This window comes from Neophocaena asiaeorientalis, unplaced genomic scaffold, assembly GCF_003031525.2.
Source record: "Neophocaena asiaeorientalis asiaeorientalis breed wild unplaced genomic scaffold, Neophocaena_asiaeorientalis_V1.1 scaffold177, whole genome shotgun sequence".
NCBI classification, from domain to species: domain Eukaryota; kingdom Metazoa; phylum Chordata; class Mammalia; order Artiodactyla; family Phocoenidae; genus Neophocaena; species Neophocaena asiaeorientalis.
This window is the reverse complement of record NW_020172779.1, coordinates 23,513,290-23,529,366: the sequence shown is the minus strand read 5'-3', so window position 1 is coordinate 23,529,366 and position 16,077 is coordinate 23,513,290. Positions and strand designations below refer to the sequence as shown.

Sequence of the window (16,077 nt, the reverse complement as noted above, 5' to 3'; positions counted from 1 at the left end):
CTCCCTCCCTCCCTCCCTCCCTCCCTTCCTCCCTTCCTCCCTCCTTTCTTCCCTCCCTTCCCATGGGCTCCTTAGTTGTGGCATGCATGGGGGATCTACTTCCCTGATCAGGGATTGAACCCCGGCCCCCTGCATTGGGAGCGTGGAGTCTTATCCACTGTGTAGGCGGCCACTTTCTTGCTGTGTGTTCACTTGAGTCTCTGTGCCTGAGGAGACATAAGGACACTATTCTCATCACTGCGGCCTGCCCTGATGACCTCAACTAGCCCTAAGCGCTTCCCAAAGGCCCCACCTCCAAATACCATCACACTGGGGGTTAGGGCTTCAGAATACGAATTTGGGAGGACACAAATTTTCAGTCCTTAACAACTTCCCTGTTCCTTCTTCTCCAATTTTATGATACTGTCCTAAGTTTTATATATGTTGTAAAACCACAATATGTAACTACTGTTTTTGCTTTAGACAGTTGCCTTTTAGAGTGACTTAGAAAACTTTTTCATAGTCTTTTATATTTACCTTCATTTTAACCATTTCCAAAAACTGTCATTTCTTTGTGCGATTCCAAGTTTCTGTCAGGTATATTTTTTCCCCATGAAGAATTTCCTTTAACATTAATGTGGATTTCATGGTTGGGAACTCTGTCCATTGGTTTCTTTCTTTTCAAAAAAGTATCTTTTTTTTTTGAAAGGTATTTTTTGCTGGGCACAGAGTTGTAAATTGACAAGTGTTTTCCTCTCAGCACTCGAAGGATGTCCGTGCATTGTCTTCTGACGTGAAGGTTTCTGATGATGAGTCTGCTGTATTTCTTACATTGGTTCCTCTGTGTTCTCTGTGGTTTTTTTTTCCCTGTAGCTGCGTCTAAGATTTTCTCCTCTTTGGTTTTTAGGAGTTTGAATAGGAAACATGTTTATGTTTCTTTGATCTTGGATCCGTGTTTTGATATCATCCGTTATTGTTGGAAAAATCCCAGCCATTATCTTTGCAGATGTTTTACTTCCTTGTCCTCTGTCTTCTCCTGGGATTCTAACGACGTGCAAGTTGGGCTGCTCAGCATTGGCCCACAGCTCTGTTTAGTGTTGTTTTTATTGTTTACTGTTCATTTTCCTCTGTGTTTCAGTGTGAATAATTTCTGTTGACCTATTTATAAGCTCCCTGGTCGTTTCCTCAGCTGAGTTGAGTCTAATGAGCACATCAAAGGCATCCTTTACCTCTGTCGCTGTGTCTTGTGTCTGATCATGCAGGTTGTTCCAACACACGGGTCACCTCTGAGCCTGGCGTATTGCCGCTTAGCGTCTTGATTGTGTGTGTGTGTGTGTGTGTGCGTGCACTCACACAACCTTTTCTTTTTTGGTATCTCTTACTTTTTTATTGAATGTCAGCCATCACTCATGGGACAGCGAAAGAGGCAAACTGTCTGGAAGCACAGCCTTTCCTGTTCAACTTAGTGTGAAAGGCAGAGTCAGTTCAGTCAGGAGCTGGGCTGGGTTCTTCTGTGCCCATAGTTGCCTTCAGGGCGCCACCAGATGCAGATTCCACAGGCACTTCCTCATGCAGGGCGGGGGCGCTCAGTCTCCCGTGTGTCTCTGTACCTCAGAGGCTTCCTCCACCCGCAGTAGTCTGCTGTGGCTTGTTGCTCAGCACTTGTTAGACGTGGGGAAGCGGGGATGGAGCAACCCCTGCTGTCCTGGTCCGTCCTTGGGCTCAGCCCTCCCCCAGCTGAAGGAGGTTCTAACTGTCTGGGCCCAGGGTCCTTTCCTGACCCTTGCCCACCTCCACCCCCCAAGCACAGGGTAGTCTTCCCTTCCCCCAGCCCTGATTTTCATCTGTCCCCAGAGTGTCAAGTTTGCTTACCCTCCCCCAGTGACTCACAACTTTTGTTCCGTAGAGAAGGCTCCCCCCTCTTTCAGACCTGAACCCTCAAGGGAGGCTCCCTGTGCTACTACCCCCAGGGGCGGTCCATAGAGCTGCGCCCTCGTGTCCATGCTCCCAGGGGCTTGTTGTCAATCTGTTGAAGTTTTAGCTGGAGTCTCCGAGCCTCTTGTGTGGTGGCCCTGCCTTCCATCTTCCTCTCACCCTCCCTTCAGCCGTGGGCCATCCCACACACCTGTCTCCATTCAAGCACCTGTCTTTCCCTAGATTTCGCCTCAGTTGGTTATTTTTGTGACATTAGTTCTGTGATGGATTCAGAAAAGTTAAGATTTTGTAGATTGTCTAGCTTTTTCTTGCTGTCGGGGTGGAAGAGATGCTCTTTCCAGGTTTCTAGCCCCTGGGGGAAAGCCGTTAACAAAATGATATAATAATACGTGTTGTCTTAAATAATATAATAACGACATTAATGGTAGAAGAACATGGGAATCACAGCTAGATTGGTCAGCGCAGTCATGAGACTTTGCCAGATTGAGGTTGTGTTCTTCTGAGGGTCCCGGGGAGGGGCCCCCACTGCCTCTGATGAAGAGGCAGTGCTTGGAAGCAGAGGGCAGTGACTGTTTAGCAACTGGAACAAGGGCTTGGACACTGGGGTTGGAAGAGGAAGAGAAGAACAGAAGAGGGGCTTCCCTGGCAGTCCAGTGGTTAAGACTCCGCGCTTCCAATGCAGGAGGTGCAGGTTTGATCCCTGGCCAGGGAACTAAGATCCCACGTGGCACATGGTGCGGCCAGAAAACAAGGGAATCAGAAGAGAGGCGTGGGTCCTGAAGGCCCCCGGCTGCAGGGGGAGGAGCCAGGCTCCGTTCTGGACTTTGGACGTGGATGTGCTGGTGGCCCCTCCAGATGAAGCAGCCTGGCTGCAGGCAGACACCCACCTGAGCCCTGGAGAGCAGTGTGGGTGGGGAAGCCAGGATGTCCCCGTGTCGGGGGCAGCTGAAGCTCGGGGTGGGGCCCCAGCCTCTACACCACTGTGGGGGCCCCTCGCCCTCAGTGTGACTTCTTTAAGGAGCTCTGGGTAAGTCTCCCCAGCCCTGGTCCTGCCTCTTCCGAGATGACCCTCTGCTGAGGGTTTGCTGCAGTCGGGCTGCCTCCATCCTTTATTTTTTTTAATGTTTTTTTTTGCGGTTTTTAAAATAAATTTATGTTTTTGTTTTTTGTTTTGTGGTATGCGGGCCTCTCACTGTTGTGGCCTCTCCCGTTGCGGAGCACAGGCTCCAGACACGCAGGCTCAGCGGCCATGGCTCATGGGCCCAGCCGCTCCGCAGCATGTGGGATCTTCCCAGACCGGGGCACGAACCCGTGTCCCCTGCATCGGCAGGCGGACTCTCAACCACTGCACCACCAGGGAAGCCCATTTATGTTTACTTTTGACTGCGTTGGGTCTTTGTTGCTGCCCACGGGCTTCCTCTAGTTGCAGCGAGCTGGGGCTACTCTCCATTGCGGTGCGCAGGCTTCTCGTTGCGGTGGCTTCTCTTGTTGTGGAGCACAGGCTCTAGGCACGCAGGCTTCAGTAGTTGTGGCGCACGGTCTTAGTTGCTCCGTGGCATGTGGGATCTTCCCGGACCAGGGCTGGAACCCGTGTCCCCTGCATTGGCAGGCAGATTCTCAACCACTGCGCCACCAGGGAAGCCCCTGCCTCCATCCTTTTGCAAGAAGTATTAGCATTTGGTATGTCTAAGTCCCTCCAAGGTAACCATTTCCTGGATGTCACAAGACATCACAGGTCAAATCAAGCACATGTTGACCCCGTTGGCACAAATCTCTTTCCAAACACTTCAGTCAAAGACTACCTTAGAAGCTCCCTTGCTTGGTGGAGGGACTGCTTGGGTTCCGAGCCCATTATTTTCCAAGGGTCCTGGTTGGGGTTTGAGGGAGCCCGTTGCACAGCACCTGTCTTCTCAAACCAAGTTCTGAGTGAATTAAGAAGTAAAACTTATATCGCAATAATGCTGTTACCACCAAAAAAGAAAAGAAAAGCTGATGGGACTTGAAAATATTCTTACTACGGAAAAAGCAGTTTGGTGACAACATGCCTGGTTGCCATTCAGTATGCTTCCTAATCAGAAACTCCAGAAAGACCTTTAACCACCAGATTCAGGCAGAGAGGGGCTTCTGGGTCTTCACTGTGAAGCAGAATGCAGGTCCCCTGAGCTGAGAAGTCCCAGAGGAGGGGAGGGAGAGGCAGGCGCCACGGGCACGCACATTCGTGCCATTCTAGCTCGTGATCTCCTGGTGTTTCTGGGATAGCATTTGTCAGTCTGCTTTCCCCAAGGGCTGCCGGCCCTGGCACCTGTCACAGGCCCCAGGAGTGTCCTGTGTGGCAAGGGAATGAGAGTTCCCTCCTCGGATCTTCCTCGGCCCCCAGGGCTTCTCACGCTGGCATGTCCCTCAGCGACCGCCGTTTTTAACACTGTCCCCAGCGAGGCCTTTGGGAAGCTAGAGGCAGCAGCACAGTGGGTGCTGAGATGGCCACTGGGAGGATCGTGGGAGAACTGGCTCCGTCCTGTCCCCCATCTCGTGCCATCACAACCCTGCCTCGGGCCAGCTCCACCTGCTGAGTGTCCTTGATGGACATTGCTCTGAGCAGGCCGTCCTCCAGGACAGTCGTGTCCCCTGGTGATGTCAGTTCAGCGGCTCTGTCTCCGAGATTTAAAAAAATGTCCTTGGCACCCCCTGCTCCGCCCACTCAGCCTACAGAGCCCCTGACCTGACTGTAGAAACATCCCCTGGCGTTCTCTGCCACCCTCACTGATGCCTGAAAGCCCTGTCTTGTCCCCCAGGGAGCAGTCTTCTGGACACGCACGCAGTGCTCACGCATCTCCCTAGCAGCCCCCTTCCCACCCACCACAGTCCTAGGTGTGGTCCTGCCTCGATTCCACCTCCAATGGCCTCTGGACACTCCAGGGAGGGCGGGGCTGGGGTGGCAGTGGGCTCTGACCTCGTGTGCTCCTCACAGGGGCCCTCGGACTGGAGCCGGCCTTCTCTCCAGCCACACGGTTGGCCTGGGCACCTTTTGTGTCACCTGCTGGTGGCTTCTCAGCCACGGGCATTCAGGGGCCTCCCTGCTCCAGTGAAGCGCCTTCAGGGCAACAATTGCTCTGCAGTTTCAAGTGCGTTTAACACACTCACTTTGGTTCTGTTTTTTCAGGATGTGAAAACACGGAGCGGGACCAGAGCAGAGCCTTGAGTCTGAGGCCGCTCACTTCACAGGAAGCACCAACGGCTCTGAGGAAAACACCAGCCGAGTGGAGCGACCAGGGAAGCTGCGAGCCCGAGGAGAGCTTCTGTCTGAGTCCCAGCCACACCGGCCCCCCTGAAGGCCGGGCCTTGAGTCAGGGCATGCCTGTCGCTCAGCGACCAGCCGTTCCTGGCGGGGAGAGACCCTACCGGTGCGTGGAGTGCGGGAAGTGCTTTGGCCGGAGCTCCCACCTTCTCCAGCACCAGAGAACCCACACCGGAGAGAGGCCCTACGTGTGCAGCGTGTGTGGCAAGGCCTTCAGCCAGAGCTCGGTCCTCAGCAAGCACAGGAGGATCCACACGGGCGAGAAGCCCTACGCGTGTCACGAGTGTGGAAAGGCCTTTCGAGTGAGCTCAGATCTTGCTCAGCATCACAAGATCCACACGGGGGAGAAGCCACACGAGTGTCTCGAGTGTCGCAAGGCCTTCACACAGCTCTCGCACCTGCTCCAGCACCAGCGCATCCACACCGGGGAGAGGCCCTACGTGTGCGGCGTGTGCGGGAAGGCCTTCAACCACAGCACCGTGCTGCGCAGCCACCGGCGGGTGCACACCGGGGAGAAGCCGCACGCCTGCGCAGAGTGTGGCCGCGCCTTCAGCGTGAAGAGGACGCTGCTCCAGCACCAGCGGGTCCACACCGGGGAGAAGCCCTACGCCTGCGGCGAGTGTGGCCGTGCCTTCAGCGACCGCTCCGTCCTCATCCAGCACCACAGCGTGCACACGGGCGAGAAGCCCTATGAGTGCAGCGAGTGCGGAAAGGCCTTCCGGCACCGCTCCACTCTCCTGAACCACGAACGCATCCACACCGAGGAGAAGCCCTATGGCTGCTACGCATGCGGCAAGGCCTTCGTGCAGCACTCCCACCTGACCCAGCACCAGCGGGTCCACACCGGCGAAAAGCCCTACGTGTGCAGCGAGTGTGGCCACGCCTTCAGTGCCCGCAGGTCCCTGGTCCAGCACCAGCGGGTCCACACGGGTGAGAGGCCATTCCGCTGTGCACAGTGCGACAAGGCCTTCAGCCTGAAGGCCACGCTGATCGTGCACCTGAGGACCCACACAGGCGAGAGGCCCTATGAGTGTAGCCGCTGCGGCAAGGCCTTCAGCCAGTACTCGGTGCTCGTGCAGCACCAACGCATCCACACAGGCGAGAGGCCCTACGAATGTGGGGAGTGCGGCCGCGCCTTTAACCAGCACGGCCACCTGATCCAGCACCAGAAGGTACACGGGAAGCTGTGACCTTGGCCACACACGAACCTGCACTTGGGAACTTGGGCACCCGGCCCCAGGAAGCCTCCAGTCCAAGGGAGGTGCCCGTCGGCATCACCAGCATCACTGAGAAGGGAAGCACTGACATGTCTCTGGAAGAACTTCAGAGGATGCCTCATTTTTTTCTCTCAACTTCTTGAGGTTACACTGCAGAGTAATTACACAATTGTAGAGAATTTTGGTGAAGACAGTTACAATTCATTATTTAACATTAGTTTATTAGAGGTGAGGAAGTAAAGGGAGTTACTGTCACAGTAAAACTTCCTCACACCCCAAATAGAGGGTTTTTTCTTAGAACATTATATGCCTTTTTCCTAAACTCAACAACTGTTCTGAGTATTGCACTTAAAATTAGAATGTTGGACGATATTTTCAGTATTCTGTTAAGCACTACAATGCTGTGTGGATAAAATGACATAAAAAAGATTGTCACTAAGTGTCGTGATGTATTATGGCTGAAAATCCTGTGTGTGTGGAACCACTTGTTTTGTATGAAAACCGGGTGGCAGGGGGGTGGGGGGGCGGGACTCTAAAGATTAATTAGTGAGAAATGATGTACATTTAGAAAACCCTTTATCTACTCCTTTAACTTTTCAAGATCAGAAGGGAGGTCCTAACTTATTAGTGAAGATTCAACTCAAAAATGGATCTTTTCCTCAAAACCTGTGCACAGAAATCATGGGATGTCTTGGGCTTCTGGGCCCATGTAGGCTTAGGAGGCCTCTTCACACTCAGAGCCCAGACCTTACAGCTGCTACACCACGTGGGTGCCTCTTTATACACTATGGTGTTTCCCAAAAATAGTGTTACTAAAAAGACAGTTCTTCGGCACATACTTTTTTTTTTTTTGCGGTATGCGGGCCTCTCACTGCTGCGGCCTCTCCCGCTGCGGAGCACAGGCTCCGGATGCACAGGCTCAGTGGCCATGGCTCACGGGCCCAGCCACTCTGCGGCACGTGGGATCCTCCCGGACCGGGGCACGAACCCGTGTCCCCTGCATCGGCAGGCGGACTCTCAACCACTGCGCCACCAGGGAAGCCCCTGGCACATACTTTTAAAACAAAATTCTCAAAAAGCTTTTTGTTTAATCTTTCTGATATTTCTTTTGCTATGACTGAGGGTTTTCTTTCATTTTTTACTCCTAGTTCCAAGAGAGTCTAGTATTCATTGTCGTATACTGTAATCTAGTTTATTCATAATTTTTAAAAGTTTTTTCTCTCTATTCTCAGGAAAAATCAAGGACCAGAGTGTTGATCACTTTTTTTTTTTTTTTTGGCTGTGTTGTGTCTTGGTTGCTGCACGTGTGCTTTTCTCTAGTTCTGGTGCACGGGCTTCTCATTGCAGAGCACAGGCGCACGGCCTTCATTAGTTGTGGCACACGGGCTCAGCAGCTGTAGCTCTTGGGCTCTATAGCACAGGTTCAGTAGTTGTGGCGCACGGGCTTCGTTGCTCCACAGCATGTGGGATCTTCCCAGACCAGGGCTTGAACCCTTGTCCCCTGCATTGGCAGGTGGATTCTTAACCACTGTGCCACCAGGGAAGTCCTAGAGTGTTGATCCTTAGGTCCACAGCAATCACTGATGCAGGTGAAAGCTTGTTTTCCCCTCTCTGCAGGCACTGCTGAGAGGAGCTTACATCACTCAGGTGTAACATGAGAGAGGAACTGAGGTCACAGGGAAGCTACCAAACTTTTTGACTCACTCAGTCCATGACTGGCATCTGACTCCCACTGCTACTCAGCTGAGCCCACCACTACTCAGGACACAATTCCTAATCGTGTGGAAGTCAGAGTAAGAAACAGTCATGTTCCAAGACAAGGCTGCCCACTCTCACCGCCTCTATTCAACATAGTACTGGAAGTCCTCGCCACAGCAATCAGACAAGAAAAAGAAATAAAAGTCATCCAAATTGGAAGGGAAGAGGTAAAGTTGCCATCATATGCAGATGATCTGAATACTACTGGGTGGGCCAAAATGTTCATTCAGCTCTTTCTTTAAGATGGCTCAGTAGCACCTAATTGTCTTTAACTTCATTAAAAACAATTTTGTTAGCCTGTATGTGACAGCTGTCATATCAGCGTGCATTTTAAAAAAGACTTGTATCAAAACTCTTGAATTTCTGTGTAGCCATTTTAATATCAAAGATGGAAGAAAAAGAGCAACATTTTCAGCATATTATGCTTTATTATTTCAAAAAAGGTAAAAACACAACCTAAATGCAAAAAAAGATTTGTGCAGCCTATGGAGAAGGTGCTGTGACGGACCGAACGTGTCAAAAGTGGTTTGCAAAGTCTTGTACTGGAGATTTCTCGCTGGACGACGCTCCGTGGTCGGGTAGACCAGTTGAAGTTGATAGTGATCAAACAGAACATTAATTGAGAACAGTCAATATTATACCACACAGGAGATAGCCAACATACTCAAAATATCCAGATCAAGTGTTGAAAATCACTTGCACCAGCTTGGTTATGTTCATCACTTTGATGTTTGCATTCCACATAAGTTAAGCGGAGAAAACCTTCTTGACCGTATTTCCCATGCAATTCTCTACTTAAACATAACGAAAATGTTCCATTTTTAAAACAAATTGTGATGGGTGATTGAAAAGTGGATACTGTACAATAATGTGAAATGGAAGAGATCGTGGGGCAAGAGAAATGGACCATCACCAGCCACACCAAAGGCCAGTCTTCATCCAAAGAAGGTGATGTTGTGTATGTGGATTGGAAGGGAGTCCTCTATTATGAGCTCCTTCCGGAAAACCAAACGATTAATTCCAACAAGTACTGATCCCAATTAGACCAAATGAAAGCAGCACTCATTGAAAAGCGTCTGGAATTAGTGAACAGAAAACGCATAATCTTCCATCAGGATAATGCAAGACCACTAGTTTCTTTGATGACCAGGCAAAAACTATTACAACTTGGCTGGGAAGTTCTGATTCATCCGCCATATTCACCAGACATTGCACCTTTGGATTTCCATTTATTTAGGTCTTTACAAAATTCTCTTAATGGAAAAAATTTCAACTCCCTGGAAGACTGTAAAAGGCACCCGGAACAGTTCTTTGCTCAAAAAGTTTTGTGGGAGCTTCCCTGGTGGCGCAGTGGTTAAGAATCTGCCTGCCAATGCAGGGGACACGGTTCAAGCCCTGGTCCGGGAAGATCCCGTATGCCGCGGAGCAACTAGGCCCGTGCATCACAACTGGTGAGCCTGTGCTCTAGAGCCCAGGAGCCACTACTGAGCCTGCATTCCACAACCACTGAAGCCCACACGCCTAGAGCCCGTGCTCCGCAACAAGAGAAGTCACCACAATGAGAAGCCTGCGCACCGCAACAAAGAGTAGCCCCCGCTCGCCGCAACTAGAGAAAGCCCGCGTGCAGCAACAAAGACCCAACACAGCCAAAGGTAAATAAATTAAATAAATAAATTTATTTTAAAAAAAAGTTTTGGGAAGATGGAATTATGAAGTTGCCTGAAAAATGGCAGAAGGTAGAACAAAAGAGTGAATACGTTGTTCAATAACGTTCTTGGTGAAAATTAAAAGTGTGTCTTTTACTTAAAAGCCAAAGGCACTTTTTCACCAACTGAATATGTAGAAGACCCTAAAGACTCCACACAAAAACTTCTAGAACTGATAATCCTAAAATTCATATGGAACTATAAAATACCCAGAATTGCCAAAGAAATCCTGAGGAAAAAGAACAAAGCACGGGACTGCCCTGGTGGTGCAGTGGTTAAGAATCCGTCTGCCAATGCAGGGGACACAAGTTCCAGCAACGAAGACCCAATGCAGCCAAAAATAAATTAATAAATAAATTTATAAAAAAGAACAAAGCAGGAAGCATAACCGTCCCAGATTTGAGACAATACTATTGGGTTGGCCAAAAAGTTCGTTCGGGTTTTTCTGTAACATCTTACGGAAAAACCTGAACTTTTTGGCCAACTCAATACAAAGCTACAGTAATCAAAACTGTGGTATTGGCACAAAAACCAACATATGAGTCAATGGAACAGAATAGCCCAGAAATAGGCCCACACACCCGTGGTCAATTAATCTTTGACAAAGGAGGCAAGAACATACAATGGTAAAAAAAAAAAAAAACACAGTCTCTTCAGCAAGTGGTGTTGGGAAAGTTGGATGCATGTATATCAATGAAGTTAGAACACTCTCACCATAAACAAACTCAAAATGGCTTAAAGTCTTAAACATAAGACATGACACCATAAAACTCATGGAAGAGTACATAGGCAAAACATTGCCTGACAAATCGTACCTGAGGCAGTCAGTCTCCCAAGGAAATAGAAATAAAAACAAAAATAAACAAATGGGACCTAATCAAACTTACAAACTTTTGCACAGCAAAGGAAACCATAAGCAAAACAAAAAGACAATGTACAGAGTGGGAGAAAATGTTTACAAACAACTGACAAGGGCTTAATTTCTAAAATGTACAAACAGCTCATACAACTCAACAACAACAAAAAAAACAACCCAGTTAAAAAGTGGGCAGAAAACCTAAACAGACATTTCTTCAAAGCAGAAATACAAATGGCCAACAGCCACGTGATAAAATGCACAACATCGCCAATTATTAGAGAAATGCAAATCAAAACTACAATGAGGTACCACCTCACACCAGTCAGAATGGCCATCATTAAAAAGTCTACAAATAACAAATACTGGAGACTGTGTGGAGAAAAGGGAACCCTCCTACACTGTTGGTGGGAATGTAAACTGGTACAACCACTATGGAGAACAGCATGGAGATTCCTCAGAAAACTAAACATAGAACTATCATATCCAGGAATCCTACTCCTGGGAATATATACAGACAAAACTCTCATCTAAAAAGATCCACGCACCCCTACGCTCATAGCAGCACTACTCACAATAGCCAGAACATGGAAGCAACCTCAATGTCCATTGACAGACGAATGGATAAAGATGGGGTCTATTTATATACAATGGAATACTATTCTGCCATAAAAAAGAACAAAATAATGCCATTAGCAGCAGCAATAGATGCAACTAGAGATTATCATACTAAGTGAAGTAAGTCATAAAGAAAAAGACAAATACCATATGATATCACTTATATGTGGCATCTAAAATATGACACAAATGAACCTATTTTTGAAACAGAGTCTTGGACATAGAGAACAAACTATTGGTTGCCAAGGGGGAGGGGGTTGGGGAGGGATGGAGTGGGAGGTTGAGGTTAGCAGATGGAAGCTTTTATATATAATGTTAATGTTTAATGGATAAACAAGGACCTACTGTATAGCACAGAGAATTATATTCAACATCATATGATAAACCATAATGGAAAAGGATATTTTAGAAAAGAATATATACATATATATACGTATAACTGAATCACATTGCTGCACAGCAGAAATTAACACAACATTGTTAATCAACTATATTTCAATTAAAAACATATATTGTTTTTTAAAAAAGGGGGAAAAAAGGTAATGCTCTGTTGTTGGAAAAAAAAAAGAAATGGTCATGTAGTCAAGATGAAAGTAAGAGGTCAGGTAGTTTCAATGTACAGGGATGTTTTTTTGGAAAGACCCTCTGTATCACAGGACAACTTGAGTTACACAGTGCAAATCGTTCTGATTGCTAAATCCTCCAAGTAAGTTAGGGTTTCTGGGGAAATCATTGCAAAATGTATAGTTTGCTTTCCCACCTTGCCAAAGGAAGCGCACTTAACTATGTCATTCTGCCTTTTCTTGCTCTCAGCTGCACTGACCTGGGTGGCGAGCTGCAGCGCCCCTCTCCCTGAGAAGGAGCCTGGAACATGCATTTTTGCCACTTGCCTTTCCAAGAAGCAGGAGTAGCATGTGACCTGCTGGGACCTAAGGGCAGTCTGCCCCTTTTGGAAGTCACATCAGAGGTTGGAATGACCTTTGGGGTCCCCCTCACTCTGGTGACACCATTCTCAGCCATTATCTCCCACCTCTGACTTGTCAGCAGCATTCACACTTACTTTGGATTTTTTCTTTTTTAGTTTGAAGTCTTTATATTTTATGTATTTAAATCTTTCTCTTTATATTATTTCTCCTTACAGCTACCAAAAATCTGATGCTTAGTTCTCTTCAAATTTTCTATTATTTGGAAAATATTTTAGACCACCTAGAATTTGGTGTACTGTGTATAATCTGACATTTTCCAATAAAAAAGCAATGCCTGGAACCCATATTTACGCGTGGAGGAAGATCAGTAACCTTGGCTTAAGGGTCTCCTACACATCAGAGGCCGTTGGACACGAGTGGGCAATCCAACCAGGAGAGCCTGAGAAAGGCTCATGGGTGCCCATTCCAAACAAAACCGTGCCTCCCCTGCCAGTCGATCAGTGAAGGCTATGCTGTGATATGCAGAGCTGTAAAGGGATAGGAAAATGCATTGCCGGTGACAATACAGTCCACCTGTGTCGGGTATGGAGCCACAATAGCGTGACCGTCTCCTCTGGAGGAAGATGGCTGCGCACCAGGACATGGCTGGCAGGTGCCAGGCAGCCCAGAGGCTCCCTGAGGGGCAACGGCGCTCCTGGACGACAGGTCTGGAAGCTTAGTGCGCCGAAGTCCACTCGTGCATAGAGAGGCTGGAGGTGGAGGCCCAGGAGTCGGACTTGCCCGGGGGCAGAGGAAAATCAGAGCAGCGGTGGTGGGGACAGCACTGGGGTCTCATCTCTGGCCCATCTGGATAAGTTTGGGGAACACTTTTAGTTTCATGTGTAAAAGTTCCTGAGCTGAGAAGTGCCAGTGAGATGGTGTGCATTTCAGGGTCCCCAAGACTGCCCTCACCTCTGACACCACTCACAGGTTTCAGGCTCCCAAAGATCACTCTCAAGTTCAATAACTTTCTACATGGACACAAAGAACTCACCTTGAAAGCTGATATAACATGGTTACAGTGTGTTACAGGGAAAAGACACAGATTCAAATCAGCCAAGAGGCTGCATGGGGCAGAATCCAGGGAAAGTTCCAGATGTGGAGCTTCCATTGTCCTCTCCCTGCAGAGTCACAGGCAGCATTACTTTCCTGACACTGGTGTGGGACACAGTGCACGGGTATGGCAACAGGGAAGCTCACCTGAGCCTTGGCATCCAGAGCTCTTACTGGGGCTGGTGACAGCTGGCTGCCTACACGACCAACCTCAGGCTCCAGCCCCTCCAGAGGTCGAGCTGATGCCGTGCAGCCCAAGGACTCCACCATAGGTCATTGTTGGTGTAGACCACCTCGCACGGCCCAAGGCTGCAGGTAAACAAAGATAACTCTTCTCAGGCAGGACATTCCAACCATCCAGGAGCCCAGGACAGAGGCCAGCCCTCTCCTGAGGTGAGGGTAGTCTTTTCTGCAAAGGTGATTAAGAGTGGGTTGGAGGGACTTCCCTGGTGGCGCACTGGTTAAGAATCCGCCTGCCAATGCAGGGGACACTGGTTCTATCCCTGGTCCAGGAAGATCCCACGTGCCGCGGAGCAACTAAGCCTGTGCGCCACAACTACTGAGCTCACGTGCCTAGAGCCCGTGCTCCACAAGAGAAGCCACGACAATGAGAAGCCCACGCACCATTATGAAGAGTAGCCCCACTCTCCACAACTAGAGAAAGACCGCACACAGCAATGAAGACCCAACACAGCCAAAAAAAAAGAGTGGGTTGGAGCCCAGACCTGCCTGCAACTACTGTGACCTCAGGCCAATCACTTCCCTTTGTGAGCCTGGGGTTCTGTCACAGGGTCAGTGTGGAATTAAGTCACTGCAGGAAGACCAGCCCAGGCCTCAGTCCGTGTGGTCCACGTGCTGAGTTTGCGGGACTCTGGACAGGTGCAACCACCACGGGGGTTAAGGGGAGCCACTCACCCCCACGAGGAGGCGTCCAAACACTCTACAACCCCAGGGGACCCCGAGACCCACATAGGAAACTGGGACAGGCTGGGGCAGGCGATTCCCCAGGCAAGCATGAGAGGCCTCACGGGCCCCTCCAGCCACTCCAGCCTCTCAAGGAGAGCAGAGAGGCCATTCACCCGGGGGGCACCCATGGACTGGCTCAACCCAAGGACAGGGCTGGGAGAGCCCAGGTCCAGCTCCCAGCAGCCCTGTGGCTCAGATGTGATGTCCTGTCTGGATCTTTGCCCCAAGGGTGTGCACAGGGCCAGGCACAAAACCTAGTACGTGAGCACCAAACATGCACGCTGTGAGCATGACCTCACCTGGCCTCACCATGACCTTCAGGGTGGATGCCATGACCTCTTTCACTCGGGGATGCTTGAGCCTCCCCTAACAGGCCAGGGTCCTCACTGTCTGATTGTCTGAGCCCAACTCCTCATCTGACTCACTGCTAGCTGCCCAGAGCTGTTAACAATTAATATCTAACAAGCAGCCTGTGGTCTGGGATGATATCACCCGCAAACGCAGGCTGACAAATTGGTTCCTGATCTCGTGAGCTGAGGAGACAACAAGACACAGCACAGGAGTGAGCTGACCAGGTGCCCAGGAGCGGCCGCCCAAGACGGCCCAGTGCCAACATCCAGAACCAGTGGGTCCCTCTGCCCGTGCTCCCTCCCCACCCCAAGACGGGCTGGACACTTGGCCCCTGTGAAAATGTGTCACCAGCTCGTGTGACCAGCCCTATTAAGCCAAAACCAAACAGCCAGGAAAACCTGTCAGACTGTGTCCTCTGGTTCTGCATGATGAAAACGACAGCGTACCTTTCTTTTTCCAGGTATGCTTCACCATTAAATGTTTCTCCAGACTGCACTGCCCCTCCACCCCTCCCTGCCTCTCCAGCCTACCCCCCTACCCAGGTCTTTGGGGCTCCCTTCAAGTAGGCCACAGTCCCTCGGGTGCCACTGGCTCAGGGGACATCCATGCCAGTGCAAGGGACCCCCCCCCCAGAGCAGGGGTTCTTAGACAACCCAACAAAAGATCATCTGGGCTACAAGCAGTGACAGGGTGGAGGGTCCCATTTAAACCCAAACTCAGAAATGCTGTTTCCTGAGTAATCAGTCAGTTAGTGAAGCACTGGCCACGGTCGTGCCCGTTTAATCTGCAAGCAGAGGTTAAAAGCACAACGTCCATGCGGGAAGGTGGAGTGGAAATCAGACTGTGCTCTGCTCAACTTTGCACCCTGACAGGCAGGCAGGCAGAGTTTTCCAGGGATTCAGTGCTCGTGACATTACGTATTGGGCACAACCACTCTGGAAAGCATTTGCATACTTACATCAGTGTCCTTTAAAACGTTTATCCTGTTCCTAGGAATGTGTGCTAAAGACACAATTTAAAAGAAAAAGTTAAAGGCCTGAAGTAGGCACTATGGAATAATATATGTCCAAATGATAAGTTTTATAAAACTAAAATGTTAATTAGGTAGACATTTTGTTACTGTTACAAAGGCAGTTATCAGGGAGTGATGTCCTGGAAGGGGGCAGAGTAGGAAGCTCCAGGACTCTGTCTCTCCACCTAAAGGACCACTGAGCTGGCAGGAACTCTAAAGTAACTACTCTAGAACTCAAGTCTAGTCAGACGCTTGCAGCATCCAGGAGAGAGCTTGACGAAGAGGGTATGGAATTTCCGCAAATTCCAGTGAATCCACAGCTGGCCAGCACCTAGCACACCCATCACCTGGCCCGTGGCACACAGC

The 16,077-nt window shown here is 49.5% G+C and overlaps 1 protein-coding gene across 5 annotated transcripts in view; it reads left to right on the top strand.

Annotated features, from left to right (window-relative positions):
* Positions 1-6,856, top strand: part of ZNF250 (zinc finger protein 250) — a 17,735-nt gene extending 10,879 nt beyond the window's left edge. For all 5 annotated transcript variants that reach the window (XM_024741082.1, XM_024741081.1, XM_024741084.1 and 2 more), the window contains exon 6: positions 5,075-6,856. In XM_024741082.1, the coding sequence (XP_024596850.1) occupies positions 5,075-6,399 (1,325 nt within the window). In that variant the 3' untranslated portion in view covers positions 6,400-6,856. The remainder of the gene's footprint in view (positions 1-5,074) is intronic.
* Positions 6,857-16,077: the final 9,221 nt, after the last annotated feature.